Source organism: Aspergillus saccharolyticus (genome assembly GCF_003184585.1).
Source record: "Aspergillus saccharolyticus JOP 1030-1 unplaced genomic scaffold BP01scaffold_33, whole genome shotgun sequence".
In the NCBI taxonomy this organism is placed as follows: domain Eukaryota; kingdom Fungi; phylum Ascomycota; class Eurotiomycetes; order Eurotiales; family Aspergillaceae; genus Aspergillus; species Aspergillus saccharolyticus.
In genome coordinates, this window is record NW_020290643.1 from 65,544 (window position 1) to 92,641 (window position 27,098).

Below are 27,098 nucleotides of genomic sequence, written 5' to 3' on the forward strand. Positions count from 1 at the left end.
CATCTTGTCTTCTTTCATATAGCCACTGCGATTCACAAGGATTCACCCAACATAATCAATCTGACTTATATGGCTTGACTGTGCTTGGCAATGTGTGTGATGACCCTTCGACAGAAGCTTCCAGGCTGAGAGTCCCGTCCACTTCTTTCAGACTCCGTCATGCCGAAGCTTGCGGGCCCTGCGCTTTCTTGCGCGCGAAGCCGACTAGGACCACATCTTACGAGTTGTGCTACCACTACCCTCAGTCCTTGCGTTTCTGCTCCTCATCAGTTGTACCTCTCTTCAACTCCACGGCTTTCCGCTCAGCATGAAATTCTCCGCGGGTCGCCGTTGACGCCCGTTTCACCCCCACAGACGCAATTCTCGCAATCTGGATTCCGAGCATCCGCTCTCGACGGACTCGAACGGCCCGGGAAGGATCATGAACCACCAGACGAGCGCATTCTTAAGCTAGGGAAAAGTGAGCCTCACAAATACACCGAGTGCTGAGACCCGAAGCGTACTGACACAAACCGTCCGGGTAGCTCTTCGAATACTCTCTCCACTCCTACCGAACATTCTCACCAATCCTCTGCCCCCCAAAATACTGTCCCCGAGCATTACCCTGCATCTCTTTCCCTCCACGCACCCTCATCTCCCTACTGTCAAAGGCCGAACCCTCTATCGAGCCGCCCTTTGGACTGTCCCGGTGGCCTGGAGCAGCCTGCCCCTTCTCGGCAATGTCAAACTTAAGATAGTCAGCGAGCGTATTGTCCGCGCCGGCACGGTTCTGGACCCCGCCCGCTACGCCCGCGGGGAACACGATGACAGCGACGAACGCCTAGTCGTGCGCTGGCGGACTGAGCCGCGCAGCGAAAACAACCATTCTTTCACCTCCAACCCGCATCCTACCTCGAGCGACACCTCCGCCCGCACATCTTCGTCCACCGCCTCTAGATCCTCCTCCTCCTCCTCCTCCTCCTCCTCGTCGTCGTCGTCATCGTTGCACCCCTCTAAGACTGGAGCGAACAAAGGCCTCAGCGTCCTGTTGGGTGGGGACGCGCCGATCTTCAAACTCTCCAAAGAAGAACAGTTCACGGGATTATTCATCTTCTCGTTCGATGAGGAAGGTCGCATCGCATCGCATACGATCGAACATTCCGATGATGCATGCGGGTGGGAACGGACTCCGAAATTCGTTACGCTGGCGGACTGGTTGATCGGTAAGGCGCGGGAATCACTGGACCCGTCGCCTGCTGAGCCGGGGTTGGCATTCCAGGGCGACCACTCAAATCAGGAGATACAGCTTCTTTGCGCGGGGAGAGAGGGGCTTTCATGGTCGCCGGAAGGCCGCCGATTTTGTGGTAGGCATGTCAACGCCTGATCGGTGCTCGAGGTGGTAGAAACCCATGCTACTGTTTGCTGAGCCCCTGCTACGGCGCTCTCGTTTTCAGACGCCAACCAATCATGGAGCTCCTATGCGGGCTGCATAAGAGGATGTTTAAGACGAAAACGCTTCTACAAACCATGAAAGGAAGTACGGAGCTCGGTGGCTATTCAAATCGCCGTTGTTCGGATATTCGGCTTTGATGTTAACAACTCATCTCTCTTCACTGTATAATTCTGCGAACGTGTATGTAAAGTATGCCACTTTAGGCAATGAGTCATGACTTGAGCTTCGGTATCAATGATAATTCAAAGAGCATCAAATCAAGTGAACAGTACTGGACCAGCCAGTGGTTGATGGGCATATCTCTAAATAGATGTTGTCAAACGTCACATCCAAAGTGGCGACAGCTGTGCAATAAGACGTTTGAGGCATAGAGTGACAATCTGCCTCGAACCATGAAGCCTGAAGCAGCGTCAAAGGTGCAATAGACAAGAATCGGAATCTAGCTCCTTTTCTTGGACTCTTCCTGTCCACCAACGACCGGTTCCTTCAACAAGATGAATACGCCTCCACAGACAACCAACATAGCAGATCCTCCAACCATGTAGGCAACCTCTCGGCCCATCCACCAGAACAATGAACAGAATAGCAACGGTCCCGCCGCGCGTCCAACCTGTCCCCAGCTGCGCAACTTCCCTAATACGGCACCACGATTCTCCTCCAAAGCCTCGAAACTCCCCAAGCTGTTCAACCCAGTGACGACCGTCGCACTAGTGATAGCCAAAAGTCCGCCTGCAGCATAGAGACCACCCAGCGAAGAGACGTGTGCAAGCATGAAGAAAGAGATAGCACATGCGATGACGCCAATACGCACGGTCTTGAGCGGGGGCAGGCGGCGCACCACGGTGCCCTGGAGAAGAGAGGCGATGAGACCCATCATGGAAAGGAGACGACCGTTGAGGGCGGAGGGGCTGGATTTGCTCCCCACATAGAAGGTGGCCGTCAGAAAGGGAAGGGAGAACTCAAGGCCCGAGAAGGGAAGGAGAAAAAGCAAATGGATCAGGTTGAGAATCGCGGGATTATTTGTGTGTTTCTTGGATATTAGCTGACGGCTTGTGGCGGCTGCTGACTGGGATTTGTTGTCGATGTCGTGGGTAACGTTAGTGGCGTGGATCAGCTTGGTGAAACGAGGATGGGTCTCCGGAAGACAAAAGTACAGATAAGCAGTTTCAACGACTATCAGGAGAAGCGAAACACCAGCGGCGGTGGCGAAGGGATTGGCAGCAACGGTGGTGATATTAGAGAGGGCTGCGCCGAGAGCGGGTCCGCAGGTAAAGGCGATACTGAAACAGACGCCAACAAGAGCCATGGTGGAGCCCCGCTGGCTGGGGTCGCTGATATCCGTTGCAATGGCATTCGCAAGCTGCACGTTGCCTTCACTGAGGCCGCCAATGATGCGACTGGCGAGAAAGGTGCGGAAGTCGGTTGCGGTGACCCAAAGGGCTACGCTAAGTGTGTTGCCGACCATAGAGCAGAGGAGGGCGGTCTTGCGGCCGTGTTTATCTGACAGGCGACCGATGAAGGGAGCTGCGAGTGCCTGCAGAAAAGAGAATAGCGAGCCAAGCGCACCACCCAAAAGGACTATGTCATAGCGTGAATCGATAGGTTTCGCAAATGAGTTCTTGTAGGCGTTAAGGTAGTGGAACAAGCGATTGAGAAGCGCATTGGGAGACGGATCTTGATTGCGGTAGAAAGTGAGAAGAGAAGGAAATAGCGGGAGAATGAAAGTAAAAGATATCTAGGAAATGGGTATCAGTAGGTGCTTGCGTTATTTGATATAGCCCGGGATATGTCTACCAGATCCAAGAGCAGCGAGGTCATCAAGACCTTGAGAATCTTCTTCCGCTGCTCTGCGGGTAACGCCATGTCAGGTCAACTGAGATATAATCTTCGGGCAGAGAAAAATAGAGTTCTAAGAACAAGGAAAGGAAAGCAATGAGTGAAGCAGAGAACAGTGAAAAATGTGGAAAAAAGAAGAGGAGAAGAAAAGCGAGTGACAGGAGAGTCTCAGAGGCTGAGTGATGCCTGAGTAACTGGAGGGAGAGATCAAAGATGGCCTCTCCTTCCGTTATGTCATAGCCCTATGCCCTATCCGCGGCATTGCCTAATTCAGACAGCTCCATCGGAGTCCCTACATCATGTCTCTAATCTCTACGGTGTATGGTGTACCCCAGAGAGTACATCGAACTGTATGATGTATTATGAGCCTGATTGTCTGGCAGAGGATCAATTCTGCTTCATCGTCTACCTATCGCACCACTCACAGCTCCTGGCTGTCAACAGCCAGGGTTCCTCACCATCATCTTCACCACAACCCGCCCCAAACCCCCATCTCCATATGTCAACGTGGTGATCGGAAATAGAATACATGTGAAGTAGAATATAGGGGCAATATTGAAGACATAGCCACCTGCAGTGTAGAGCGAAAAGGCCACCCTGGAGTGGCATCCACGGTCAAGGTCGAAGGGAAATTAAAGGGAAGAAAAAATTGCAAAGGTAATATGCACGCTCAATAACTGCAAACATATACAACAGGAACTTTTGGGAATGAGATCCAAAAGAGAAGCAGAGCAAAGACAACAGCGGAGCTAAGACCCTGCCATTATCTTCACTCTAAAGAGACCTTGTTGTAAATCATTTCAAGAGTCATTGCGGTCGTGAACCATGACACTCCCGTTAGCCATGAGTTTATTAGTCTTTCAAAGAGATAAGAGAAAAGGGCTGCAGGCTGAAGTGAGAGGGATCTTGAGCAAGCGAGATCAGAGAAGCGCGATGAATGGCAAAGGCGATCGATGCTAGCGTCAGGGTCGAGTCAACTTTAAGCAAACGTCTCTCACGCAGACGCAGACTACTCCGGTCAGACGGCAGCTTAGCAACTCCCAGAGCCTTTACTGGCTGGCAGCAGGGGCCGGGGATGAGCCATTGGCACCACCGCGGCCACGACCACCCCGGCCACCCCGGCCACCACGTCCCCGGAATCCACGTCCTCTGCCACCCCGACCTCTACCCCGGCTAGGCTGGCGTTGATGGTGCGTGACGGACTCGAAGTCGTCCTGGGGCTTAGGGACAGTAACATCTTCGGCACTGGGTGCAGTAGGCTGAGTCACAGCCGCGCCACTTTTGACCTCAGCCTCAGCAGCGGCAGGAGTAGCTTGAAGACCAGTCTCAGTCTCAGCAGGGTCCCGTGGCACCTCGACCCATTCATCGGCAGTAGGCGAGGTTTCCACGGCTCCAGTGGCGTTGGCATCCCAAGTAGCCTCAGCCACTTGGTTGGCGCCATCGGTAGTTAAAGTCTGGGCAGGAGGAGGAACCTGTTCGCTTTGTTCTTCCGTCGCAGCCGATTCATTTGCAGCGGCAGCATTGGAGTCGTAAGATGTGTCTTGCAGCTCCGTATAGCCTGCATTGGCCACAGTAGGGTCCGATTCAGGCGCCGTTGCCTCAGCAGCTGTGGGTTCAGAAACAGGGGCAAGCTCAGTGGCAATCTGCTTCACTTTGCCGTCTAAGTGAGGCGAGGACGATTAGAAAGGACCTTAGAAACCGAGAGGCTTCAAGACTCACAGGTAATTTCCAGCGTGGTGCCGTCAACGCCAACAACCTTGTCGTCGGTGCCGTCGATGATTTTGAGCATGGACGACACAGCTTCCTGGGTTCCTCCATAGACCTGGTACAGGACGCCTTCGAATGCACGACTCTCGTTTGAGGTTTCATCTCCAGAACGTCTCATAGTGGCAGCGGCGCAGAGGAATTTGCTCAAACTCAATAGTTGCTGGGTGAAATCCTTATTGCTGGCTTCAGCAGCATTCGCATCCGCCTGCTGCCGCAGAGCTGCGAGCTGCTCCTCATGGGCTTGCTCAAGCTCTGCCTTCTGTGTCGCCAGTCGTTCCTCGCACTGGGCGGCAAACTCCTTCAAATGGGCAATCTGCTCCTCGAGCTGGGTAACAGTGGCTTGTAGAGAGGGCTTCTTCAAGGCTTGTGCCTTCTGGTCGGCATTGATTTTCTTCTCGGTAACAAGCTCGTCCAGCGATTTACCAGGGTTCTCTGCGATAATGGCGTCGACTTTGGCGGTCGCATTCTGCAGGGAGAGAGTGTAAGCGGTGAATGAAGGTCAAAGCACGACTGAAGGACACTAACCAGCTTCTTGACAGCATTGCGCAAGCTCCTATGGTGATGAATTAGTGAATATACAACACCAAAGCAATATGATGTGGAATCACGAAATATGCGCCGGGGGTACTTGTCGCTAATCACGCACCTCTGCAGTTCTTTGAAGTGTTGGTTATCAAGGTTGTCAAGGCCGTTCGTGTCAGGCTTCGATGCAATAGACGGGCTAGAAGCATGGTTCGACTTTGACCTCTTGGAGGAAGCTTCGGAGCTATGGGCAGGGTTGGAATTGACAGAGACGGCAGCCATGATGCTGATTTGGTGCTACGACTCGATCTTGCTTCCTAGGCAGACAATGGGAGAAAGTGAGGAAGGAAAGTGAAGTGTAGTTTGGATGCAGGAGCGCAAGAAAGATGCGCACAACCGAGACTGAGAAGAGGACGGATCTTTGGAGAGTTGGATGTGAAAGGGAAGCGAAATTCAAATGAAGCAGAATGAAAGGCTGAGATGGGAATGGGATTGAAATGGGAAAAGCAGCTGGCAGATGCGGGTGGAACTCTTCCGAACCTGGACCGCCCTCGTCGCGTGCTGCTGCAGCTTGAGTCACTGGCGCAGCCCCAAACACGTCTTGCAATCCAAACAGCCATGGCTACACCTGCCACGCGTATTTTGGCACTGCCCAAAAAAATCTTAGAGATTTTTCTGTCTACGGCGAGTCTAGGTAAGCTTGATAGAAGAATATCTCAGTTTCATTTGTCGCTCTGTCATATGCAGAGGTCTTCCTGATGTAGACTAATCTATGCATTGGGTATCAACCGAGTGACTCCTGAATAACGCCTTGAACCTCTGGTTGCCTGGGCTCTTTCCACCCAATTTCCTCTCGTGATACATTAAGGACATAGCCGCGGGTGCTAACGGTCTCCATGAGAGCCGATCGTTGATCTAGCCGAAGCTCAACAACTACCCATGTAGCACAAATCCACAGGGCCGTTTGGAATATGTTCGTTTTGATCAAGCGCTGCTAAGGATGCAGGCTTCGGTTCTTCTGCCGTCATACTAGCCCTTGAACTTCCGTAGTGTTTTCTGGGAACCGAAGAGATAAATTGTCAGCATGTACGGGAATCGCGACCGACTCGCATCGCTGCCCTAAGCAAACATACCTCGGTCACCTTGCGTACAGAATTCGGTGAGATATTCTTTTCGCCGGCCTTCCGCGACTGAATTGATGATTCCCGCATCAATCTGCACAAACGCCCAGGTGTCAGCCCGTGAACCATGCCTCGATCGCCCCTTTTGACGCACACCATATCTCCATGATGGCGTGAGTGGGTAGTAGAAGATCAGATTAGACTCACTCTTGCATGAATAACATATAGTCTAAGAAAATCTGTGGCAAAACAAAATGCAATTAGAGTCTATGCGGAGTCGCGAATAGAGGTGCCAGAATAAGAAGACCCACCAGAATATCAGCGTTCTTGCTCACATTGCGATTAGAGTGCGCCTTGACGACACGCTTGACTGTGGCGCGAGGGTAGAGCTTTTGCGTCGCTGCCATGGGGAGGATATAAGACAGGTCAATCGCTTGGATAGAAGTTATTGAGAGGTTGGGGAAGAAAATCAGACAGAAGTAATGACGCGAGTGGATCAGTGCTGATAACCGATCATAGCCACTTTGACGCCGGCGAGGTTCCGGGACGATAAGCATGGCAGGCTAGTAGTTAGTTAACAGAGGCGGATGGGCGATGAGTAAGGCAGTCGGACCAGCCTCGAAGTACGGAGTATATTACAAGTGATTTGTTCATACATGACAATACATACGGTCAGGACTCGGTGGAACATGTCTAGGTTCAAAGGGCTTGGTGGACTGCTGCGATCCAGAAAGAGCAACTGCTAGCGTGACCATTCATTATCTGCTGTCCAGCCCCTTGCCGCCAAAGGAATATGGGTGGGATTAAGGTACTTTGTAGTAGTAGTAACTCCGAGGTTTCAGACCTAGGAATGGAACCCAAGATTTAATGAAGGTAAAGAAATCATCTATACTATCGTAATTACAACTTAGATATAGGTAGACTTACACGGAATGATGGTTAGAATCATCGTCGGATCCGACGAAGAAATCTCCATGCGTAGACGACCGCCGTGGAACCCAGAACAATCCTCCATGCTGCGAAGATATAGAGGGCAACTCGAAGCCGATCGTAATAGCCTCGGAGCATAATCTCCAATGCGTATGTGCTTCCTTTCATACCCTGGTCGGAAGGCCCGTAATATTGGCCAACACCAAGTCCTTCGATACCAATGTTATTTTGAGTCCCGTCGCCATTGCTTGTGAATGCCATTACTGGTACAGCTGCTGTTTCACCATCCACCGCAGTGTTGTTCGGTCGGGCTCCGCTCTCAACCAAGCGCCTATTGCGTTTCCGCAGACGATAAGTGAGGACGTTGATCAGCAACCTCAGATCAGGTGCCGTGAAATTAGGATAATGCCATAGCTTAACAGCCGTGTGTGGGGGGAGTAAATCCAAGAAGTCCGCCATGATACCCAGCGTCAAGCCCCACAGGAGCAATGGGCGATTGATCCCAATGTCCTGGTCGGCAGGGCTAGTTCTGGCCCAAGATATAAGTCGTCGGAACATCGATGGACTTTGCTCATCTTTGGGGGTAAGTCCGGGAGTTGTATTGCTTTGAAGACTCTCGGTTGGGGCTAAACGAATGGCGGGGAACTGCATATAGCCCATCAAGGAGCGGGACGCGATACGAGCCATGAGACCGCCCATGTTTGCCAGGCGTTGAGTCATGTCGACATGTTCCACGGTGCGTAGGGAAGACGACAAAAGCGCTTGTAGTGGCACCCAATGGGTGGAGGCCACTTCGGTGGGTTGTAGCTTGAGCGTTGGCGAGTCACTGCATGTTAAGAGGAAGATGTAAGGGCAGAGAACCATCAGCCTGCGATTGGCACCGTCAACGACAGCCGCTATCAAGATATCAAGGTCTGAGATCAGGAATATACATACGGGATTGTACCCAGGCTCGTGGTCACAACTCTTTCGGGAAGGTTACCGATGTATACACAGTTCTCTGCTGTGAGATCCAGTCCAATCTCTTCTGAAGCCTCCCGAATCGCAGCCGCTTTATCATCTGAATCCTCAGGGTCTCGCTTGCCGCCCGGAAGAGCAACATGGCCAGTCCATCTATCTCCCACGCGCGAAGCCCTCTTGATGAAAAGCGCTTCCGGAACGCCACTCTGAACCCATGATTGCGAGAAGAACGTGTTAAGCTGTTGCTGGACGGAGGCTGAACTATCCAGAGACTGCGACGATGTGGGCTCTGGCCAATCTTCATATGTCGGCCGGACGCGCAGGATCAGGGCTACCGAGGCACGTTTTTTGCAATTCGGTGGGTTGGGGATGTGAGGATATGGGCGTTGATGGAGGTCGGACAGAACGTCATGAAGCGATTGCGTCAAGGGTGCGGGGTCCTGTGACGAGGGGGGTCTGGCTGAATTCATTGGACGATAATTTTTCAAGCTAGAGAGATATGCGACTGTTTTGTAGATAACAGCATAGTCTAGCAGGTATATATATCTATATCCACACGACGGAAAAGGCACGATGCTGGGGTGGAAGGTAAGTATTTCAGGGACCCGAGGAGGAGAGTTCTCTATCGATCGGAACTTATCGTAGAGTACGGAAGAAGTTGTAAATCAGGTAATGAGACGGTACTGTAATGAGCTGACGGACGGGGAGTGACTAAAATGATAGCTTCCACCCCAGGGATTGTCATTGACCAATAGTCAGGCGAACAACTACAGCGGGGGGCGGGCTAGACCGGCACGTGCATCAATATGGCGATGGGATACAACGAGCTCGGGAGACTATATTAGAACACTCTCCATGTTCCCGCGTCGACTCGATGGCAATTCTTTAGTGGCTTCACTCACCTTACGTGCCTTGTGCTAAATTCGAATTTTCTTTCTTCCTCCATGGTCGCCTCTTGTTGTCGACCCGCATTTTTGCCTGCATTTATAATTCAGTCCCTTATAATAACTTAATACCCTCTCCCTTCCTTCCCTGTGCAACCACCCCCCACTCCTTGACTTCTCTTCTTGCTGCGCTCCCGTTACACAGTCTTCAATCCCATTCACTGCCAAGCTTCGCCGCCGCATTCTGCTCGATCATGCGCTTTGGCAAAACCCTTCGAAAGTCAATCTACCCGCCATGGAGTGGGAAGTATATTGATTATCACAAGCTCAAAGTTCTTCTCAGAGAACATGATGTCATCGGGCACGATAGCGACTCCGATAATGCCCCATGGACGGAACAAGATGAGGAGGCGTTCGTGCAGGAACTCTTGAACGTTCAACTGGATAAAGTCGATGCTTTCCAGGTTGAGACCTTGAAGCAGCTGCGAGAACGAACGGCCGATTGCGAGTCCAAGTTGCGAGCATTGACTGATGCAGCTCAGGAGGAGGCGGCACCGGACATGGATGATGCGGAGAAGAAACGAATTGCATCGGTTGTTCTGCAGGAGCTGGACAGCATTACTCGAGAGGTCAGCGAGCTGGAGAAATACAGTCGAATCAACTTCACCGGTTTCCTCAAGGCGGCTAAAAAGCATGACCGCAAACGAGGAGCACGGTACCGTGTGAAGCCCTTGTTACAAGTGCGCCTGTCGCAGCTCCCTTTCAACTCGGAGGACTACTCGCCTCTCGTTCGCAGACTCTCTGTTATGTATTCCTTCGCCCGTGAAATCTTAAGCAAGGGTGTTGTTGAGGCCAAGACTCCCGCTGAGCCGCAGTTTGGTCAAGACATGTATTCTTCCTTCAAGTTCTGGATCCACCCCAATAATGTTCTCGAGGTCAAGACCTATATTCTGCGACAGCTGCCTGTTCTCATTTACAATCCTGGTACCTCGAAGGACCTCGATATCCTCCCTGACGACCCTACGATCACCTCACTTTACTTTGACAATCGACAATTCGACCTTTACAATCAGAAGGTTGCTCGTGCCGCTGAAGCCGGGTCTCTGCGGCTGCGATGGACTGGGAATTTGCAAGACAAGCCGGCCATCTACCTGGAGAAGAAGGTCGTATCGGATGACAATCGCAGTAGAGAAGTTAAAGTTCAACTCAAACCAAAGCACGTGAAGGAATTCTTGGATGGGGACTACCACTTTGACAAAAAGCTGCAGCGGATGGAAATTATGGGCAATGGAGAATCGGAACAAGCAGAGTCTTTCAAGCAAGATATCGAGGAATTGCAGTCATTCATCAGGGAATACAATTTGCAGCCAATGCTTCGGGCCAATTACACCCGGACGGCGTTTCAGATACCTGGAGATGATCGGATCCGGATTTCTCTCGACACTAACTTGGCCCTCATCAGGGAGGATTCGCTGGACGAAGGTCGTCCGTGCCGTGAACCCGATCAATGGCATCGCACAGACATCGACGATGCGGGAATGGAATACCCCTTCAGTAGCATTCGAACCGGAGAGATAGTTCGTTTCCCTTATGCACTACTGGAAATCAAACTTAGAGGTACTGCAGCACACAGCGCTGAATGGGTGAAGGATCTCATGGTCTCACATCTGGTGAAAGAAGCTCCGCGGTTCTCCAAGTTTGTCCATGGTGTGGCACAGCTCTTTGAGGATTATGTCAACAGCTTCCCGTTCTGGCTTGGTGACTTGGAAAATGACATTAGAAAAGACCCCGAAACCGCTTTTCATGAAGAACAGGAACGGTTGGCGCAGCGAGCAGAAGATGATATTGCGGTCGGAAGTTTCCTTGGCACCCGAAGTCCGCTGGCAATGAGACCTCTAGTGGGATCTCCAGTGCAAATGTTCACGGACATATCCTCTTCACCTCGCCGTCGACAGTCGTCGCAGATGCTCCCGCCATCGCAGCGACCCTCTGCTCCAGAAATGGCTCGCGTACCTGAGCGTCCAGAGCCCGGCACACAGGACAACCATATCCAGGACGAGGACGAACAACCGGAACACCCAGTGACTCTGAAACGTCTGGCCTCTCTCTTCCCGACCTTCTCCGCCAAGCGTGACAAGCGTGGCACTCGGAATTCCGTCGTGCTGCCTCCCGGCGTTCGGGAACCAGGCACGTGGATCAAGGACTCTGGACCTGTCCGGGTTGAGACTAAGGTCTGGCTCGCCAACCAGCGCACTTTCATCAAGTGGCTCCATATCAGTATCCTTCTGTCATCGCTATCTCTAGGTCTTTACAATGCAGCCGGGAAACACAACGACATTGCCCGTGCGCTATCGATCGTCTATACGGCCTTCGCCATCTTTGCCGCTGTCTGGGGGTGGTACATGCACGAGAAGCGGGCCAAGCTCATTCGTCAACGGAGCGGACGAGATTTGGACAACACGTTTGGACCGATAGTGGTCTGTATTGGATTAGCAATTGCCCTGGTTCTGAATTTTGCCTTCAAGGTAGGCCGCTTAATGTGAAGGGGGTGGGCCAACTATTCGCTAACTTATTACATAGTACAACTCCACTCTCGAAAAGATCCGTAATCGCCAACCTACTGCCAACCTACCCCCTGCAGTTAACACTACCGGCTTTGTCAACAAGCCGAACGTGTGGCAGCTGGTCAATCAAGGTGGCCAGGCCCTGTAACGCGTATGCCTCATGATTGGATCTTTTATTGCCGAATGCTTGTACACGACGGAGTCTGCAGGTTATTTCCAAGCTCCTGCCCGAAGTAGAGGCAGAAGAATGTGGCTGAACATGTCAGCCGCTCGTGTATTCAATAGAATGAATGTCTTTGGAAATAAGCTTATCTTGGGATCGAATGAAGGGGTGGAAACGGGGGGAAACAGAAAAGGGATATATTAGATGACTTTCCCCAAAAGTAGAATTATATGCTTGTAAAATCTCTTCAGGTTATTCCTTGACTGTACATATGTGCCTGTTATTATGTGATGTCATGACACCTTCATGGTAGGTCAAGATTAGACGCTCGCCGTCTTGAAGATCTGAGAAAAAGGACCGATAAATCTCTAAATCTAGTTGCTACACTTCAATGCATGGCTCGAGCGTTGAATTCCGTCATGTATACCGGCTCGTTGAGCCCTGCGACAGCAATGGAGCATGCTCAGCATCCAGTTCATTTGTAGGACGATCTTCCGGCGCCGAGTTAGGTAGCTGTCCCTTTGAAGCAGCTGCATACATTCCACGCGGAATGAAGCCTTCAAAGTTCTCGCTGTTGTATCGTGATGTTAGGTCACCGTGTTTGACGCAACAGAAAGCACTTAGGAGATACAAAGCAGTTCTTACCGATCAAAAAATCCCACAAATAACCACAGATATACCGTCCCCAGAAATGCAATCACCCACTCCAGAATCCCGGCCGCGCGATAGTCGCTTACATCTTCAGGGACGGTGAGCAACAGGAAAGCAACCCCGAGGAAGAGCTCCACCAGGATTAAAGCAGTGGATAAGGATACACTAGAGCGCTGGGTTAGCAATCTCTTCTCCTAGCCACACACACACACACACACACACACACACACACACACACACACACACACGCGCGCGCGCGCGCGCGCGCATGTGAGACTATCAGGCCAAGCAGGCGGTACTGAAGCAAAGGAAAACGAAAGAATGGAGCACACATACAACACTCTGACTCGGACCTTCCGCCTCCGGCCCCACGTCCGCTGCCACACACCCCCATGCGCCAGAAATGCTACAAACCCCATCACCTCGTTCGAATAAACGATTGCCGTGCCGGCCGACTGCAGGGCCAAACCTCCGAAGCAGAGTCGCAGGAGAATTGCGTGCGCGAAATGGTATCGGAAGGTGTCCATAACGCCCAGTAGAATTAGAGCGGTGCAGGCCATGCCGGCGGAGAAGATAGAGAGAAGGGAGACGATTTTGAAGGTGGCGATTGTCGAGGGCGATCCTTTGTCGTCTTCGTCTTCATCGCCGTCGTCAGCAGCATCATCTATATCGTTATGGCTCCGAACAGTGCTGCTGCATTGGGTCACGGGGTCTGGCTGTCTACTATTCCTGTCCGGAGCAGGTTCGTGCTGCTGACTGGTGGAGAAGGGATCCGGGCAGCGGATCAATGCAAAGCCAGGCTCGTAGCGTATGACGTGGACGGCGGCTACAGTGAACCAAAAGCCGACGGCGGTCATGGAGGCGCCGATGAGGAAGAGAGGCTTCAGCTCGAAAGACGCGATGTCAGAGATGAAGCTATGATTCGGCTTGGTCAGCTGCGGTTACAGGATATCAGAGTCGGATAAGGCACCCACGCGATGTATGGGTTACTTTGGCCCGGATATCGGGGCATTCCTCGACCTAGCCATGTCAGGAGTAAGCTGGCCAGAGTCAGGAACCAGACTGCGCCTGCTAAGGAGGGGAAGATGGGCAGGCGCGAGGGCGGAATATTGAGGATAACGACGTGCAGAAAGGACCAGATGGTATCATGGCAGCGGAGGAGGAGCGATGTGATCATAAAGGCTGGGTGGTGTGGAGCAAAACGCTCCAACTTTTGATGAGAACGGTGTCTCTGTTATTAGTCTCCATATGAGAGAAAGAGAGAAGGAAAGATGATACAGGAGGGCGATGTTCTGAGATGGCGGTCAGCTGATGACGATGTCGTCCATAACGGGCTCTAGTATAGTATAGTATAGTAGCATGTATAGTACATTGTCCATACTTCGACTGAACTACGGAGTACTGTTTACTTCATTACTTATGGACAGACAAAGTATCCTATCATCTTCTCTTCCTCCAGCGTCGGGCATTTATAAGCCCAAACCCACGAGCACAATCTCATCAACCACAACAACAATAATAACCTCCTCCATTTGACCTCTGCTGACAAATCAGCTTGCGCGAAGAACAAATGCCCGAGGAAAAGGCCCGATTGATCCCCAGTCACTCTCCTATGAAGCTATAAAGTAATTACTGCATATAACTAGAGTTCGCCTTGCTCTATTGACCGCTGATGCTTAAGGAGGATTCACCAATACACACACACCATATCGAAGAACCATGACCAACTTCAACATTCATATCATCTCCGACACCGTGTGTCCCGTAAGTTCGAATCCTACCAAACTTGCGCATGATACTTTCCCTTCCACCACCGCCACCACCACCACCACTTGCTCATCGCTTAAGAAAAAAATATAGTGGTGCTATGTCGGTTACCGCCGCCTCAGCCGGGCCATCGCCCTGCACAAAACCACCAACCCAACCGACACCTTCACTCTAAGCTGGCACGCTTTCTACTTGAACCCAGAAGGGCCGGCTTACCCCGGCCTTGACAAGCGGGAATCCTTCTGCAAGAAGTTCGGCCCTCAGCGCACTTCAGCCATCATTGACCACTTGACCTCCGTCGGCAAGACCGAGGACATCAACTTCAGTTTCGGGGGTCGTACCGGCAACACTCGGGACTCGCACCGCCTACTGTGGTGGGCCGGCCAGAAGGAAAAGGCTGAAGCCAGTGGAAGCAGCAGCAGCGCCGACAAAGCTCTGGTTGGCGGGTTGCAGACCCGGGTCGTTGAGAAGCTGTTCCGTGCCTATTTCGAGGATGAGAAGAACATCACCGATCCCGCCGTCTTGACTGAGGCCGCCGTTGATGCGGGCTTAGACAAGACCGCCGTCGAGAAGTTCCTGGCCTCTGAAGATGGTGGGAAAGAGGTTGATGTTGAGGCCTACGCCGCCCAGCGCCAGCTGGTCTCTGGGGTCCCGTATTTCATGATCAATGGTGCGTATGCGGTGCCCGGGGCTGATGAGCCGGAGACTTTCTTGGAGGTATTCGACAAGGTGAAGAGTGCTTGATTATCTTGGACCTATGGGTGCTACACGCTGTAATTATTTATGCTTCTTGAACTGGGTGGTATTAGATGATCCATTTGCAGAAATGAGGGTAATGCTGAAGATAGGCGCTACTATCTCATTGATGATTTAGGAGAAAAAGCAAAGCAGTCTCAGAAACGGCTGTCCTCTAGCTGTGCTATCCTCTAAGGCATCAACTGCGGCCACTCAACGTAGCAAATGAAATAGAGATCCGCTCAAACGCCTGAACCATGCAAGCAAGCAACTACAGCAGTACGAAGAGGAGAAGTCGAAGGTTCACCCCAAAGCAAAGTAATGGCGAAACCTCCCGAATTATTCGCTGCATAACATAAGGTTGGGAGAAGTTGAACCATAGTGCGTCAGCCCAGTGACCACGAGAAGATAACACCGCAACACCAGGGCGCAGAGAAGACAAAAACCCAACCCAGAGAGTTTTATCATGACAGTCGTTGAACCCTCCGAAAGTGTAACATGCGTTAATGGGTCATAGTGGGTGTTCGGGAGCTTGACGAACAGAGGAGAGAAGGTTGAAGTGTGGAAGAATATGGTCAGACGTGTGCCAGATCTAGTAGACGCTGGACTGCTGCAGTTTGAAGTCGGGGATGTAGTCGAACCAGTCTGTCTTCGCGTTGTAACGATAAGCCTTGAATTCCACACCATACGGCTTAGGCTCCAACATATAAAGCATGCCCAGGGGTACATCCAGGGAGGCGACTTCATCGCGCTTCAGACCACGGAAGTATGCCAGTAGAACGCGCGCCACAGACCGGTGTGTGACCAAGAGAATGTGGTCGGTTGTCCGCTCCATCTCAATGATCACAGCGCGAAGACGGTTGATCACGTCCATGTAACCCTCACCGCCAGGCCCGGGGTATCTGTAGAAAAGCTTGTTCTTGCGACGAGCTTGGTATTCTTCAGGGAATTTCTCACGAATCTCATCGTAGGTCATACCCTCCATCTCACCAGCGTAGAGCTCGTCAAGCATTTTCATCTGCTTCACATCATAGTCATCTTCGTTGAAGTAGTCCACAGTTTGAATAGAGCGTTGCATCATTGAAGACCAGACGCAGTAGTTGCGAGGTCGATCACACGGAATATATGATGGGTTAGGAGGAGTGCTGTCGCCAGCGCGGGGCGGTAGGTGTCGAAGCATCTCCTTCTGTCTTTGAATAAGCTCCCATTGTCGCCGTTGGTGGTCAATGAATCGAGTCAATGCCTTAGCATATCGGTGGCCGTTCTCGCTGAGTTCGGAGTCACCGCCAATGCGACCCAGCTGGTTATCCTTGCTTTCACCATGTCTCGTAATCCAAATCTGACGAGGTGAAAGGTTGAAGTTGAGAAGGTAGTACACAACCTGCGAGGAAAGAAAACCATGCGTCTGGTGGGCCACAATCTTGCGTCCGACATCGATCATCTGAATGAAGGCCATGTTGTTCTTCTCTTCATAATCGCCCAAAGGAACATAGGATTTCTCATAAAGAGCAACACGCTGCTTGAAATCTGCCAGGGCCTTAACAGGATCTTGATCTTTATAATCAGGACCAGAAAGCTTCAAGCGCATGTTGGCCTCTAAAAGCTCTTGGTCCACACAGCTGCTTTCTAAGAAAAGAATGTTAAGCTCCGTGCCGGCGCGCCGGCGAATATGCTCGACGATCGTCTTCCGACGCTCCATAGTACTGTTCGTGGCATCTAGAATACCAACACTCCCTCCCTTTTCGAGGATGTATTCCAGTAGCTCGTCTAGGGTGTCCAGAGCCACCTGTTCCCTGAGTTTAACGGCAAGTTGGTTTTGGGGGTCAAAGAAATTGGCGGACTGATCAATGGGCTCAGGGGATGCTTCGCGCATGGCCTCTTGGTCTTCAAGGCCTGCATTGGCCGGAGGCACAATCGTGTTTTGTAAGGGATCCTCCTCCTTGCCGTTGACCAAGATTTTGGTGGGACACGCGGGAGGTGGAAGCTTGGTGTCAAGTTCGGGGGGCGACGACACCGCATCTTGGGGAGCGGCTGAGGTACCACCTTCGGGGCGGGGGATCTCCTTACGCGAGGGCTGGTTCGAGGTGCCAACACTGACGCTTAGACGTCGGACAGAATCGACAAGTTCACTGTGGATGACGCTGGCCCGATGGCTAGGACGGCGCCCCGCGACAGATGGCGACTTCCCAGCAGCCACACGACGGCGATTACCAACATTGAAGATCTCAGTGTCATGCTGCAGCCAATTCAGGTACCGCGCCAGTTTCTTGGTGACATAACTCTTTCCTCGAGCAGGAAGGCCAACCATGACAATGACCAGCTTGGATCCAACATCTCGCTGGGCGATTCGTCCATCGGGGGAGACCTTCGATTTGGTGAGACCGGGGATGTCGAGTGTGGTTGCACGCACGCGACCGGGGAGGTTTGGGGTTGATGAGCTGGCGGGACTAATGACAGTAGGTTAGTTTAAGGAAGTGTCTTCCAACATATCAGCAGACGGCGCAAAGCCACCGAGTATCGTCAACACGAGATGCAAGAACATATCGAACGAAGACTCTAGTCAACAACTTCAAATGATGGAATGCTGCAGGTTGAGTGGGGGAGGGGCAGGAAAAGTGACATCCATCTAGATGCCGGTACGAGATAACCCGACATCAGATCAAATTGCCGATCATTCCCCAAGCAGCGGTAAAAAATCTAGAATGCTCTTCCGGGCAGAGTCGATACAGTCGAGACTTTAGGGAACATGTGCAGAGAAACCAACCAACGAGCAGACGAAAAAGAAACAAGATACATACAATTGTGGAGACGAGGGTGCGGTAGAAACCGGAGTGTCTGTTAGGGCGAACCCGACACCATCCTTGGAGGCTTGGGATCCCTTGTGGGCATCGGAGGAATGCAGTTCATTCCCTAGCGCTCGTCCGACCAACGATTTCGGCGGAGGCATAAGAGTCGCATCTTTCCCGGTACCCGACTGCGACGGGATTCCTGTGGATTTCCCATCGCGTTTATGCTCGGGAGTTGAGGCGCAGGTCATGATGGCCGAACGCGCAATATCTGTGTGTTGGGACATCCCCGCAGGTGGCGCAGGGACGCAGCCTGATTTCTAAGGGAGAGAACGATGGAGATTAAGGTCACACTTCAGTGGAGAGAAAGGTCTTCTTCTACCGTCGTGGTGAAATGAAGGGGGAGGACCGTCTCTTTTGGATAAGAGATTCTTCAAGAGACGGTGCAGTGAGGGTAGGACGATACGGACCTGCGCAAATTAGTAGCCAAGATATTTGGGAGGGGAAAAAGAGAAGCTGAGGAGGTGGTGGTGGAGGACGGATGAGTCAAGTTCAATTCGCCCACACAACAACGTCACTGTTTGCAATTTCTCGGTCAAACCAACCCAAGTTCAACACAACAACACTTCCACTGTTTTATAACAACCACGCAGTCAATTGCGCGATATCCAGATCTCTCAGAAGTAATGGGGCGCAGAGATAACCAGGCAACATGCAATCCAAGGGAAATTTGACAGCCAATTGGGAGGGGAAGAGGGGAGGGAGGCAAAGCAAGGCTTCTGATCCGAATCTTCCGAGCCACCAGGAATAGGTAGGTAGGCACAAGAATAATCTGGATATGTTAGAGAGAGCGATAGTCGGTTCAGGCAATCGCAGGTGAAGATTGATGCACGGGATGGATTGATTTGATACAAAGACAGTGACTATCAAGAGATGGAACCGCAAAGTACATATAACGTGAGCTTGGAGCTGATGAAGTCACTTGGGGGTCGCTTACTAGTCCCTGTATCAGTGGATCGGCCGAGGGATCTGCTAACTAGACTGCTGCTACCATCATGATGATGATGTCAAAATCTCTTGACTGTTTCGACTGTCTCTAGCTTTTAAGGTCCGCAACATCCCGACAAATACTCTGGCTCCATCGGATGCATAATTCCGATCCAGGGCATCTCACCTACAATCCCAGAATGCCCAGGAGAACCAGAATACTTGGCTCAGCAAGGGTTGGAGAAGACTCCTCATCATCACAGGTCAATTCCTCACCACACAAGCACGAGCCCTGCTGGTGAGACGCCCAGACCAGCCAAGATACTCACCGGGCTTGCTTTGCAGCAATTCTGTGTCAGATCCAGCCACTGGGTTAGACTGAGCTGGGCTGGGCGGCAGCTGCATGAAGGCGGCAAAACAGGGCAAAATCCGTCCAGGTGCAACCCCAGGAGGTAATGCGTTAGGTAATGAACGCAGGCAGCTTTATGTTTCATGCTATTATGCCAAATAACTAACTCCAGATATACCGACTGATCCCAGGGCTTAGGATTCGGATCAGGTCATCCAAGGCTTGGACGGTTGCACCGTCACGTTGTTTGCTACATCTACAAGCTGCAGTTCCCCGAAGAAAACACGAGTCTAACCCGGCCCGGAATGGCTTCGAAGACCGCGGATGGCTTCGATCGACGGTGTCAATCAACTCTTAGCAGCTGGGGAGAGGACGTGGGCCAATAGCTTCTTGTTCCCTGTAAGGTATGGGTGATACAACCGATACTCCAAGACTTCCTCTATTGTGGTACCAACTGGCGGTAGTGGTAGTGGTCTAGGCCATGCCTTTTCTACAAGTCTCTGAATAGATACTTCCATATCCCTTTGAACCACTCTCGATCCTTTTCCCATGCCTTGACGATCATGTCTCTCCCCAATTTGACGAGATCCTCCAATTGTTCCGGAGACCCCCAGCCAGGAGTCATCGGGCCAAATGAGACATAATGAACACCGGCATGGATCAGAGCTCGGAAGGCGAATGCCTCGTCTGGTACTTGGTAACCCTCGAGGAAGCCCTGGATAATGGACAGCCCAGCATTGAAATCCCTGAAGTGCTTCAGCATGTACAATTCGGCGAGCATCTGGCCAACGTCCAACGCTCGGGCGCCGAAATGGCAGAGCTCCCAGTCCACAACGAAAAGGGACGTCTGAGGATTGAAATCTAGTGCCCGTATGGGAACCAGAACGCTGCGCCAATTAGCCCTCCAATTCATGGTGGCTGTTCAGTTGTGTGTGTAGTGGAATATGAGATGACTTACTTCCCCGACCAAAAGTCGCCATGGATAATTCCGCACTCAGGTCCGGCCTTCCTCTCCGACTCAGCAACTGCCGCTAGTCGCACCTTCTCGAACACTTCGCGGGCTTCTCCTAATATAGTGGGATACTGATCGACTCGTTCCACCAGGGTGTCATAATTGACAGAAAGCTTCAAATCCCGCATTGTGTGATTCCTCTCCAGTTCCGCCACTACGCTCGCCTGGCCCTCTTCGTCCGTCCATCGATGGAATGACCGCAACCATGTGCCTAGCGCTTTTCCAATGGAGACCCCCCAGTCCTCAGAGAGAGAACTCGATGCAGCCGAGGAAATGCAGAACGTCTTCAGATCCAAAGACTCCGGTAAATCCTCCAGGACAGCGGTGTTCATGTCCGGGTTGAAGGTGAGGAGACGAGGAGCCTTGACTGTGATGTTGCGTTGATTTTCAAACTGTTCTTCCACGGTTACTGTGCTGGAGAGGCCATCAAGGGCCCTCAGGCTGGTTTCTTCGAAGAGCTAGGCAGATTGTCAGCTTTCCAATTGCGAGATTCCGGTGTTGACATAGGGAGGAAGAGTTACACAGCGCCCCGCAGACAGTTTGAAGTTCCGATTCGAGGCTACATAGTCCTCCGTGTGCTTGATGATGACGGTCTTTGTGCCATCTTCTAGGGGAAGAGACAGCAGTCCCCGGAAAACGAAGTTGGCGGTGCCTCCTCTCAGGCGCGTGAGGGATGAACATGCATAACGAGTCTGCTCGAGTTCGCCAGCAATGTCACTCGTGATGCTATCATCTGGGTCTGCGCCTGAGTCTGATCTCCTGAGAGAATTCTCGGTGGTGGCAGCCATGGTTCGTGTGGAAATGGGTCAGCCGTGTAGTCGCGTAAGTTAGTTGTAGAGTCTTTTATGTGAGCTGTGCACGCCTTTACTTATTGTTTGGTCATGCTTGGGGCCGGACATGGCGGGGTCTGGAAACGGAAAGGCGTAGTCTTGTCTCACTACCGCTGAGTCCTTTGCTTTTCCATTCCAGATGATGCAAAGCACCTATTGATCGGTTGTGGCAGTTTTGTCGACATGTTGGCAGATTCAATATATCCTCAGAAGCCTGGCGAGCGGGGTGGGGTTGCAGTGGGCGTTGGTTGGTGAGTCATTGTATACTATGTAACTATACTGTAGTGTGTAGTAGCTGAGACAAGTTTAAACTAGCATCCAAGTCAGTCATCAAATTAATACGAGCTTCAGTCTTAATCGATCCTTTGACTCATTCGCTCACCCTAAACCCCAAACTAAAATCATCAAGAACAAAAAAAAAAAAAAAAAAAAAGAAATGAAAAGAAAAGAAACCATATCAGCGTTGAGAGTGCGATCGGTGCTGGAGGGCAGATTATGGGTATGAACTCCCATTGGACTGATGTGCTGTATGCATGTCTAACTTGAGGTGTTCTCGGGTGAATATTTCCTGATGACAATTCGAACCCCGAGAATTGTTCTAGATACAGTTATTGCTTTGGTCTCGAGACATATATGATGGATGTGCGCCTTGGTCTATGAGATCTTCGCATGTCTGCCCAAACGGTTAGTAATCTCATGCATACACTCGGCATCAGGCACTCATCCTCCAGATCGCCCTCGTAACATGAAGAATGGCATATCCCTTCCATGTACTCCGTAGTCAACCCAATTAATCTCAAGCCAGAGCCTAGAAAACAGATCCAGCAGCTCTGGCTATCCGCACAACCACCATCATGAGCTCGAACTCGCCGACCAAAACACGCTTCCTCATCCTATCCGACACCCACAACATCAGTCTCCCACCAGAGTACATCTCCAACCATGACGCCGACGTAGTGATCCACTGCGGCGACCTGACCCAATCCTCTATGCTCGACGAACTTCAAGCCTCGATCAACTTTCTCCAACAAATCGACGCACCGCTCAAACTTGTCATCCCCGGCAACCACGACTTCACCCTGGACACGCCCTTCTTCCGTAGCATGGTCGAGAAAGACACCGCCCACCTCAGGCCCGAGGCGATTGCAAAAGCGTACGGCTCATACGGCGAAGCCAAGCAGCTCTTCATGTCGCCAGACGCGAAAGCCGGCGGCGTCCGGTTGCTCGACGAAGGGACGCATCACTTCACGCTCCGCAACGGCGCATCCCTCACTGTGTACGCGAGTCCCTACACTCCCTCTTTGTGGAATTCGGGTTTTCAGTATAAGCGATCTGAGGGTCATCACTTCGAAATCCAGCAGAACGTCGACGTAGCCGTGACGCATGGCCCTCCCCGGGGTGTCATGGATCTCACTGCCTCGGGCCAGCAGGCCGGGTGTCTGGAACTGCTTGCGGCTGTCGCTCACGCGCGGCCGCGCATGCATTGCTTCGGACATATTCATGAGGGTTGGGGGGCGAAGCTGGTAACGTGGGAGGAGAAAGTCGGCGAGTGCTCGTCGCCTTCTGTTGGCATCAATGAAGACCGATCTGTGGTGATTGCGAGCTTGTCAACTTTGCCTTCGCAAGGTCAAGGCTTCTATCGCACCAGTCATTGTGAGCGTGACGAGTATCCGCTGGTTGCCGGGTCGCAAACACTGTTCGTTAATGCCGCGACTGTGGGCTTGGATGAGGCTTCTGTGCAGCCACCTTGGCTGGTTGAGTTAGAACTTCCGCTGGCGAAATCCTTGATTTGATAATTACTCACCGGTTGGAGTAGATTTAGACAGGGCGTTGATTGAATAGAAAGACTATTCGTTTGTGATTTAGCCGGTGTTTGATGCCGCTGATATAGACAGAGACTCAGGTTCTTAGATTGAAGAACGAGTATTTGCATTCTAGCCGATGAGAATACAGAGATGTGATAGGTGCGGTGGAAGTTGTGGCAGCGAGGTTCGGAAGATTCAGAGACAAAATGTGCAGAAAAACCCTTGAGAACTTGAGAACAGCAATCGAGGTCTCAACGTCAACTCAAGCTCTCTGAGATGCGCAATAGTCCGCTTTACGCCCTTCTCACTTGGCAAACTCCACTTGTTGTGAAGCGAAGCAACTGGAACATACCGATGCTCAGAACAGCGTAAGACTAAGCAGTCAAACCCCCACGCCTTACTACGCCTTACTACGCCTTAGAAGGCATGGATACGATAACTCAAGACAATACACCCACCCTTTGGCTGCTATACATTTTGTCTTCGCGTAGCTTTGAAATAAGAGTAACATGAGCCCCACCTCCTCCTTCCCAGCAAGGCTCCCAGACTGTGGTTCATAATCGATCCGATCAGCCGTGCCATTATCATGTCCCACAGCGGCACCAATACATGCATCAAGGCTATACAGAAGCTTTGGGCACAGCAGAAAGTGTACATCTCGATTGATCTAGTCAATGAACGCACCTATACAACCTCGGACCAGATTCGTGGAACCGCAACCATTACAACTGCGCATGATGTGGATTTCGATCATCTCAGTATCACATTCGAGGGTAGGGATTCATAAAAATGCTGGTCATGTGAAAATGGCACTGATGCCAGCTCAGGTGTCTATCGCGTATACAACGAACGAATCGGTCCTCCGCATACCGACCGTCGAATCGCCGCTTCCAAGACATTCCTCAAACTGCGACATCCTTTCCCCACTGATGCGTATCCCAATTCAAGGCAGTTCAAGAAGGATGAAACGTATGTATTTCCCTTCAGCTTCGTCGTTCCAGGCTCCGCAAAGACCACTGTCTGCGCGTCTGAGCCCAATGGGGCCCACACAGAACTCCCGCCAAGTCTTACACGCAGCAAGAATGACTACTTCACTCCGTCAATGTGCGAAGTCATCTATACCATTCACGTTCGAATAACACATACTCCTGAAAAGAGGAGCCTGGCACGTCAGTCAAGGCAAGCAAGGGTAGTGACCATTGCGCAGACATATGCATTTGAGAAGGGGGAGAGCGCCCGCATGACCGGCCACATACCTGGGCAAGGAGTGGATGAGTTCAAGACGGTGGCTTTCCAGCCACAGCCCATTCGGCTTATTGCGCCAAAGTACGTGGATTTGAGTGCTCCTTGCCCCATTGAGGTACAGATCCAATATAATCCCGCCGACCATGTGTGTCCGCCGCGTCTGAAAGCTCTTCATACCAGGCTTGATGTGTCAACAACCTACATCTGCAACGATGGGCTGCAGGTGAGTTGTTCTTCCGCAACTGGGACCACTCAGTTTGTGAGAACCATACCGCTATCGTCGGTCAGTATCAGGTCGTTGCAATGGCACTGGGCGACACCGAGCCAGAAGATCGGTATCATCGAGGCTGGTGACCGATACCCTGATTTTGCTCAAAACTGTTGCGAGGCTTCAATTGTGGTTCCAATCTCCCTGCCTAGAGACAGCATTTTCATCCCCTCATTTGCTTCTTGTTTCGTCAGTCGGGTTTACACCCTGAGATTATCGATCTCTTATTTCTCTTCGGATGCATCACTGTTTTCATCGTTGGCTGAGATTGACGTTCCCGTGGTGATCAAGTAATAGAGTTAAACTCCACGCAAGTGTTCTGGTGACGAGCGACCTGTGGGAATAGAGTCCAAGCCTGCGACGGCACCGTGTGCTAGATGCGCTACTTTCTACCTAGTTCCTCTCAATTTCACCAAGTCTAGGATAAATCATTGCTGGAATCCGGTCCCCGGACTTGTTCAACGTTGATGTCACCCAGGGGAAGCAGACTTGCGTCACTGTCAAATCTGGCCACTTGATCGATATGTTGGCGTCTGAATGCAGCGATCCACTCAGGGTTGTCAAAAATAGTCTGGTTCCACGAGTCTTCACAGTCGTATACCAGCCTCCTCGACTCCTGCTGCAGCATTTCGTCTGTAGGGATGATCCCCCTTTCCATCTGCTGTCGTGCGAAGCGACTCAGGTGAAACACCAAAACCTCGATCATATCGTCCAATGAACCCGTAGTGACCTGTTCCCCGAAAGACGCTAGCTGGCTATCGGTTTCAGTAACATTGTCGGAGGCGCTCAAATCGTTCACCGTCAGTCGTGATTTGATTTGATTAAGATGGTCGTAATGGTGAAAGGATGTGGCTGAGAACGGCACAAGAACACGCGAGTCCGAACCGATATGGTACGGCGGCAGCGAATTCAGAACCCGTTGTGCAATAGCTGGAGGGAACTCGTGGTCCCCATGCCAGTCGTCCATTGTCAGTCCGCTACGGAAATGATTGCTAAGATGGTCGACTCGCTCGTCCCAGGAAGAAAGCCTTTGGTCACAGAACCCACAGCGAGATGTAACGGATGGTCCTTGGACTTTCCAATCATCAATCTTAGGTAATGTCTTGAGATGATGTGTTCGTCGTAGATGCTGTACCAGATGATCCTTGCGATGGAAAGTGCGCGTGCCGTTCATGCAGGCCTCGTATTTATGCTCCTTGAGATGCTCCTCTGTCGGATCTTGCATGTTGCAAAAAGAGCAATGCTTCTCCCCAGATAGAGGGAAAATCACCGTCCCACCTTGCGGCGCACACACCCATTCTTCCAGATTCAAGTGGAGGGACTTTTCATGCCGTGCCCAGTCATACTTGGTACGGAACTGATCACAACAGAAGGTGCAGCAGTATAATCGGCCCTTTTCCCCTGAAATCATCCTAGCACTTCTGCCTTTGCGCACGCGTCCATTGGTGCGCTTTTGGGGAGTTCTTCTCGAGCCCTGAGACTTCTGGGAGGCTGCTGATCTGGTCGAGATGGAGGAAGGCTGGGAAGAGACACTGTGGGCGCTACTCTGTGAGCTGGGAATTGATGTGGTTCGATGTCGGTATCCTCGGAAAGAGTCATGCAGTTGGCCCAGGCTTCCCAGTCCACTGTTGGACACGCTTCTCTGATCATAGACTGAGGGGTACTTTTTCAGAGATTCCATGATCGCTGACAACGAAGCCGGCTCATCTTCTGGCGGTGAATCCTGCCATCGTTGTAAAGGATCAGAGGCAGTTTGCAGATTCGGAATGTGTACTGGGGCTACGTTCGATCCTCTGCCCCGCATCGAGTAGTGACTTCTTCGTCTGGGGAGACCGCGTTGTGCATATACGTTGAACACGGGCGGTGTGATGTCGGTGGGCTGCAGAAGTGGAATGCTGCCAATTCGATCATCCGCCGCATGTAGAACTGCGCCGCCATCGGAGAAGGCATGGGATGAGGAAGCATGTATATCGTCGGAAGGATGTCCGGGATTCAAGTCATGTATCTCTTGAAAGCATGGTGTTGGCCAAGATGTGCTTTCCGGTTCTGAGATTGGGTGGTCAGACTGGATGGTGCCAGACAGGTGTTCAGTTGTATCCCCACCACCGATCATCTGCAACGCTTCGGTTGATCCGGCATGTACGGAAGTGCGTGGCTCAGTACTTGGCTCAGTACTTCCTTGCTCAAAACTAGTCGTGGGTGTAGCAGAATCTGGGTTGATTGGGGCATTCCACACGGATGAGCTTCCATCTCCAAATGATGCTGAGTCTCCGAGAGGAGTAAACCTTTCATCTCCGATTGGGGTGAAGTCGTACATGTTACCGCTCATCTCCAAGTTGAGAAACTCATCCCAACCCTCCCACATACTGGATGCAGCGGTTTCGGATGTGAAGAACTTTCCAATCTGTTGGGTTGCATCGTCAATGCCCGATTCGTGTGTTGGAGGCTGCATAATACATGTCCTATATCTGGATCTCAGTAGCT

At 51.6% G+C, this 27,098-nt stretch overlaps 11 protein-coding genes across 11 annotated transcripts; 4 read left to right on the plus strand and 7 right to left on the minus strand.

Moving 5' to 3' along the window:
- The first annotated feature begins 11 nt into the window (after positions 1-11).
- Positions 12-1,451, plus strand: BP01DRAFT_325015 (uncharacterized protein). Its single transcript, XM_025572846.1, has 2 exons — positions 12-460; positions 525-1,451. Exons 1-2 carry the CDS (start codon positions 160-162, stop codon positions 1,361-1,363), a joined length of 1,140 nt encoding a protein of 379 aa, XP_025428586.1. The 5' UTR covers positions 12-159; the 3' UTR covers positions 1,364-1,451.
- A 101-nt stretch (positions 1,452-1,552) lies between these two features.
- BP01DRAFT_417851 (putative tetracycline transporter) lies at positions 1,553-3,440 on the minus strand. The gene is made up of 2 exons (XM_025579279.1): positions 3,227-3,440; positions 1,553-3,167 (listed from the first exon to the last, which is right to left on the minus strand). Exons 1-2 carry the CDS (start codon positions 3,293-3,295, stop codon positions 1,872-1,874), a joined length of 1,365 nt encoding a protein of 454 aa, XP_025428587.1. The 5' UTR covers positions 3,296-3,440; the 3' UTR covers positions 1,553-1,871.
- An 877-nt stretch (positions 3,441-4,317) lies between these two features.
- BP01DRAFT_376078 (uncharacterized protein) lies at positions 4,318-5,839 on the minus strand (the record flags this gene model as incomplete). Its single annotated transcript, XM_025576929.1, has 4 exons — positions 4,318-4,928; positions 4,988-5,501; positions 5,561-5,588; positions 5,682-5,839. The coding sequence occupies 4 exons, from the start codon at positions 5,837-5,839 to the stop codon at positions 4,318-4,320; spliced, it is 1,311 nt and encodes a 436-aa protein (XP_025428588.1).
- A 361-nt stretch (positions 5,840-6,200) lies between these two features.
- Positions 6,201-7,233, minus strand: BP01DRAFT_325025 (uncharacterized protein). Its single transcript, XM_025572847.1, has 4 exons — positions 6,990-7,233; positions 6,886-6,917; positions 6,691-6,772; positions 6,201-6,613 (listed from the first exon to the last, which is right to left on the minus strand). Exons 1-4 carry the CDS (start codon positions 7,083-7,085, stop codon positions 6,587-6,589), a joined length of 237 nt encoding a protein of 78 aa, XP_025428589.1. The 5' UTR covers positions 7,086-7,233; the 3' UTR covers positions 6,201-6,586.
- Positions 7,234-7,553: 320 nt separating this feature from the next.
- BP01DRAFT_325027 (NUDIX hydrolase) lies at positions 7,554-9,191 on the minus strand. Its single transcript, XM_025572848.1, has 2 exons — positions 8,545-9,191; positions 7,554-8,476 (listed from the first exon to the last, which is right to left on the minus strand). The coding sequence occupies exons 1-2, from the start codon at positions 9,036-9,038 to the stop codon at positions 7,624-7,626; spliced, it is 1,347 nt and encodes a 448-aa protein (XP_025428590.1). The 5' UTR covers positions 9,039-9,191; the 3' UTR covers positions 7,554-7,623.
- A 515-nt stretch (positions 9,192-9,706) lies between these two features.
- Positions 9,707-15,341, plus strand: BP01DRAFT_376081 (uncharacterized protein; the record flags this gene model as incomplete). The annotated part of the gene is made up of 4 exons (XM_025576930.1): positions 9,707-11,929; positions 14,258-14,262; positions 14,546-14,594; positions 14,691-15,341. 4 exons carry the CDS (start codon positions 9,707-9,709, stop codon positions 15,339-15,341), a joined length of 2,928 nt encoding a protein of 975 aa, XP_025428591.1.
- Positions 15,342-15,924: 583 nt separating this feature from the next.
- BP01DRAFT_302913 (6-phosphofructo-2-kinase PFK26) lies at positions 15,925-18,405 on the minus strand (the record flags this gene model as incomplete). The annotated part of the gene is made up of 2 exons (XM_025572091.1): positions 15,925-17,779; positions 18,131-18,405. The coding sequence occupies 2 exons, from the start codon at positions 18,403-18,405 to the stop codon at positions 15,925-15,927; spliced, it is 2,130 nt and encodes a 709-aa protein (XP_025428592.1).
- Positions 18,406-19,622: 1,217 nt separating this feature from the next.
- BP01DRAFT_346461 (uncharacterized protein) lies at positions 19,623-21,254 on the minus strand (the record flags this gene model as incomplete). The annotated part of the gene is made up of 3 exons (XM_025573637.1): positions 19,623-20,341; positions 20,422-20,924; positions 20,988-21,254. The coding sequence occupies 3 exons, from the start codon at positions 21,252-21,254 to the stop codon at positions 19,945-19,947; spliced, it is 1,167 nt and encodes a 388-aa protein (XP_025428593.1). The 3' UTR covers positions 19,623-19,944.
- Positions 21,255-22,150: 896 nt separating this feature from the next.
- Positions 22,151-23,089, plus strand: BP01DRAFT_425452 (metallophosphatase domain-containing protein; the record flags this gene model as incomplete). Its single annotated transcript, XM_025579744.1, has 1 exon — positions 22,151-23,089. The coding sequence occupies one exon, from the start codon at positions 22,151-22,153 to the stop codon at positions 23,087-23,089; it is 939 nt and encodes a 312-aa protein (XP_025428594.1).
- A 598-nt stretch (positions 23,090-23,687) lies between these two features.
- BP01DRAFT_368015 (uncharacterized protein) lies at positions 23,688-24,700 on the plus strand (the record flags this gene model as incomplete). Its single annotated transcript, XM_025576487.1, has 3 exons — positions 23,688-23,874; positions 23,929-24,569; positions 24,635-24,700. 3 exons carry the CDS (start codon positions 23,688-23,690, stop codon positions 24,698-24,700), a joined length of 894 nt encoding a protein of 297 aa, XP_025428595.1.
- Positions 24,701-25,137: 437 nt separating this feature from the next.
- BP01DRAFT_277826 (uncharacterized protein) lies at positions 25,138-26,448 on the minus strand (the record flags this gene model as incomplete). Its single annotated transcript, XM_025571419.1, has 1 exon — positions 25,138-26,448. A coding segment is annotated over one exon (1,311 nt), but the record flags the coding sequence as incomplete, so codon positions are not given.
- Positions 26,449-27,098: the final 650 nt, after the last annotated feature.

Bases quoted from the DNA above. Each gene is read 5' to 3' on its own strand.
- BP01DRAFT_325027 (XM_025572848.1), bottom strand. From the start codon at position 9,038: ATGAATTCAGCCAGACCCCCCTCGTCACAGGACCCCGCACCCTTGACG. The intron at 8,477-8,544 runs GTATGTATATTC...TGCCAATCGCAG, and splicing joins ACGAGCCTGGGTACAATCCC to GCTGATGGTTCTCTGCCCTT.
- BP01DRAFT_325025 (XM_025572847.1), bottom strand. From the start codon at position 7,085: ATGGCAGCGACGCAAAAGCTCTACCCTCGCGCCACAGTCAAGCGTGTC. The intron at 6,918-6,989 runs GTGGGTCTTCTT...GTTTTGCCACAG, and splicing joins GCAAGAACGCTGATATTCTG to ATTTTCTTAGACTATATGTT. The intron at 6,614-6,690 runs GTATGTTTGCTT...TTCGGTTCCCAG, and splicing joins CTGTACGCAAGGTGACCGAG to AAAACACTACGGAAGTTCAA.
- BP01DRAFT_325015 (XM_025572846.1), top strand. From the start codon at position 160: ATGCCGAAGCTTGCGGGCCCTGCGCTTTCTTGCGCGCGAAGCCGACTA. The intron at 461-524 runs GTGAGCCTCACA...CCGTCCGGGTAG, and splicing joins CATTCTTAAGCTAGGGAAAA to CTCTTCGAATACTCTCTCCA.
- BP01DRAFT_417851 (XM_025579279.1), bottom strand. From the start codon at position 3,295: ATGGCGTTACCCGCAGAGCAGCGGAAGAAGATTCTCAAGGTCTTGATG. The intron at 3,168-3,226 runs GTAGACATATCC...CCCATTTCCTAG, and splicing joins CCTCGCTGCTCTTGGATCTG to ATATCTTTTACTTTCATTCT.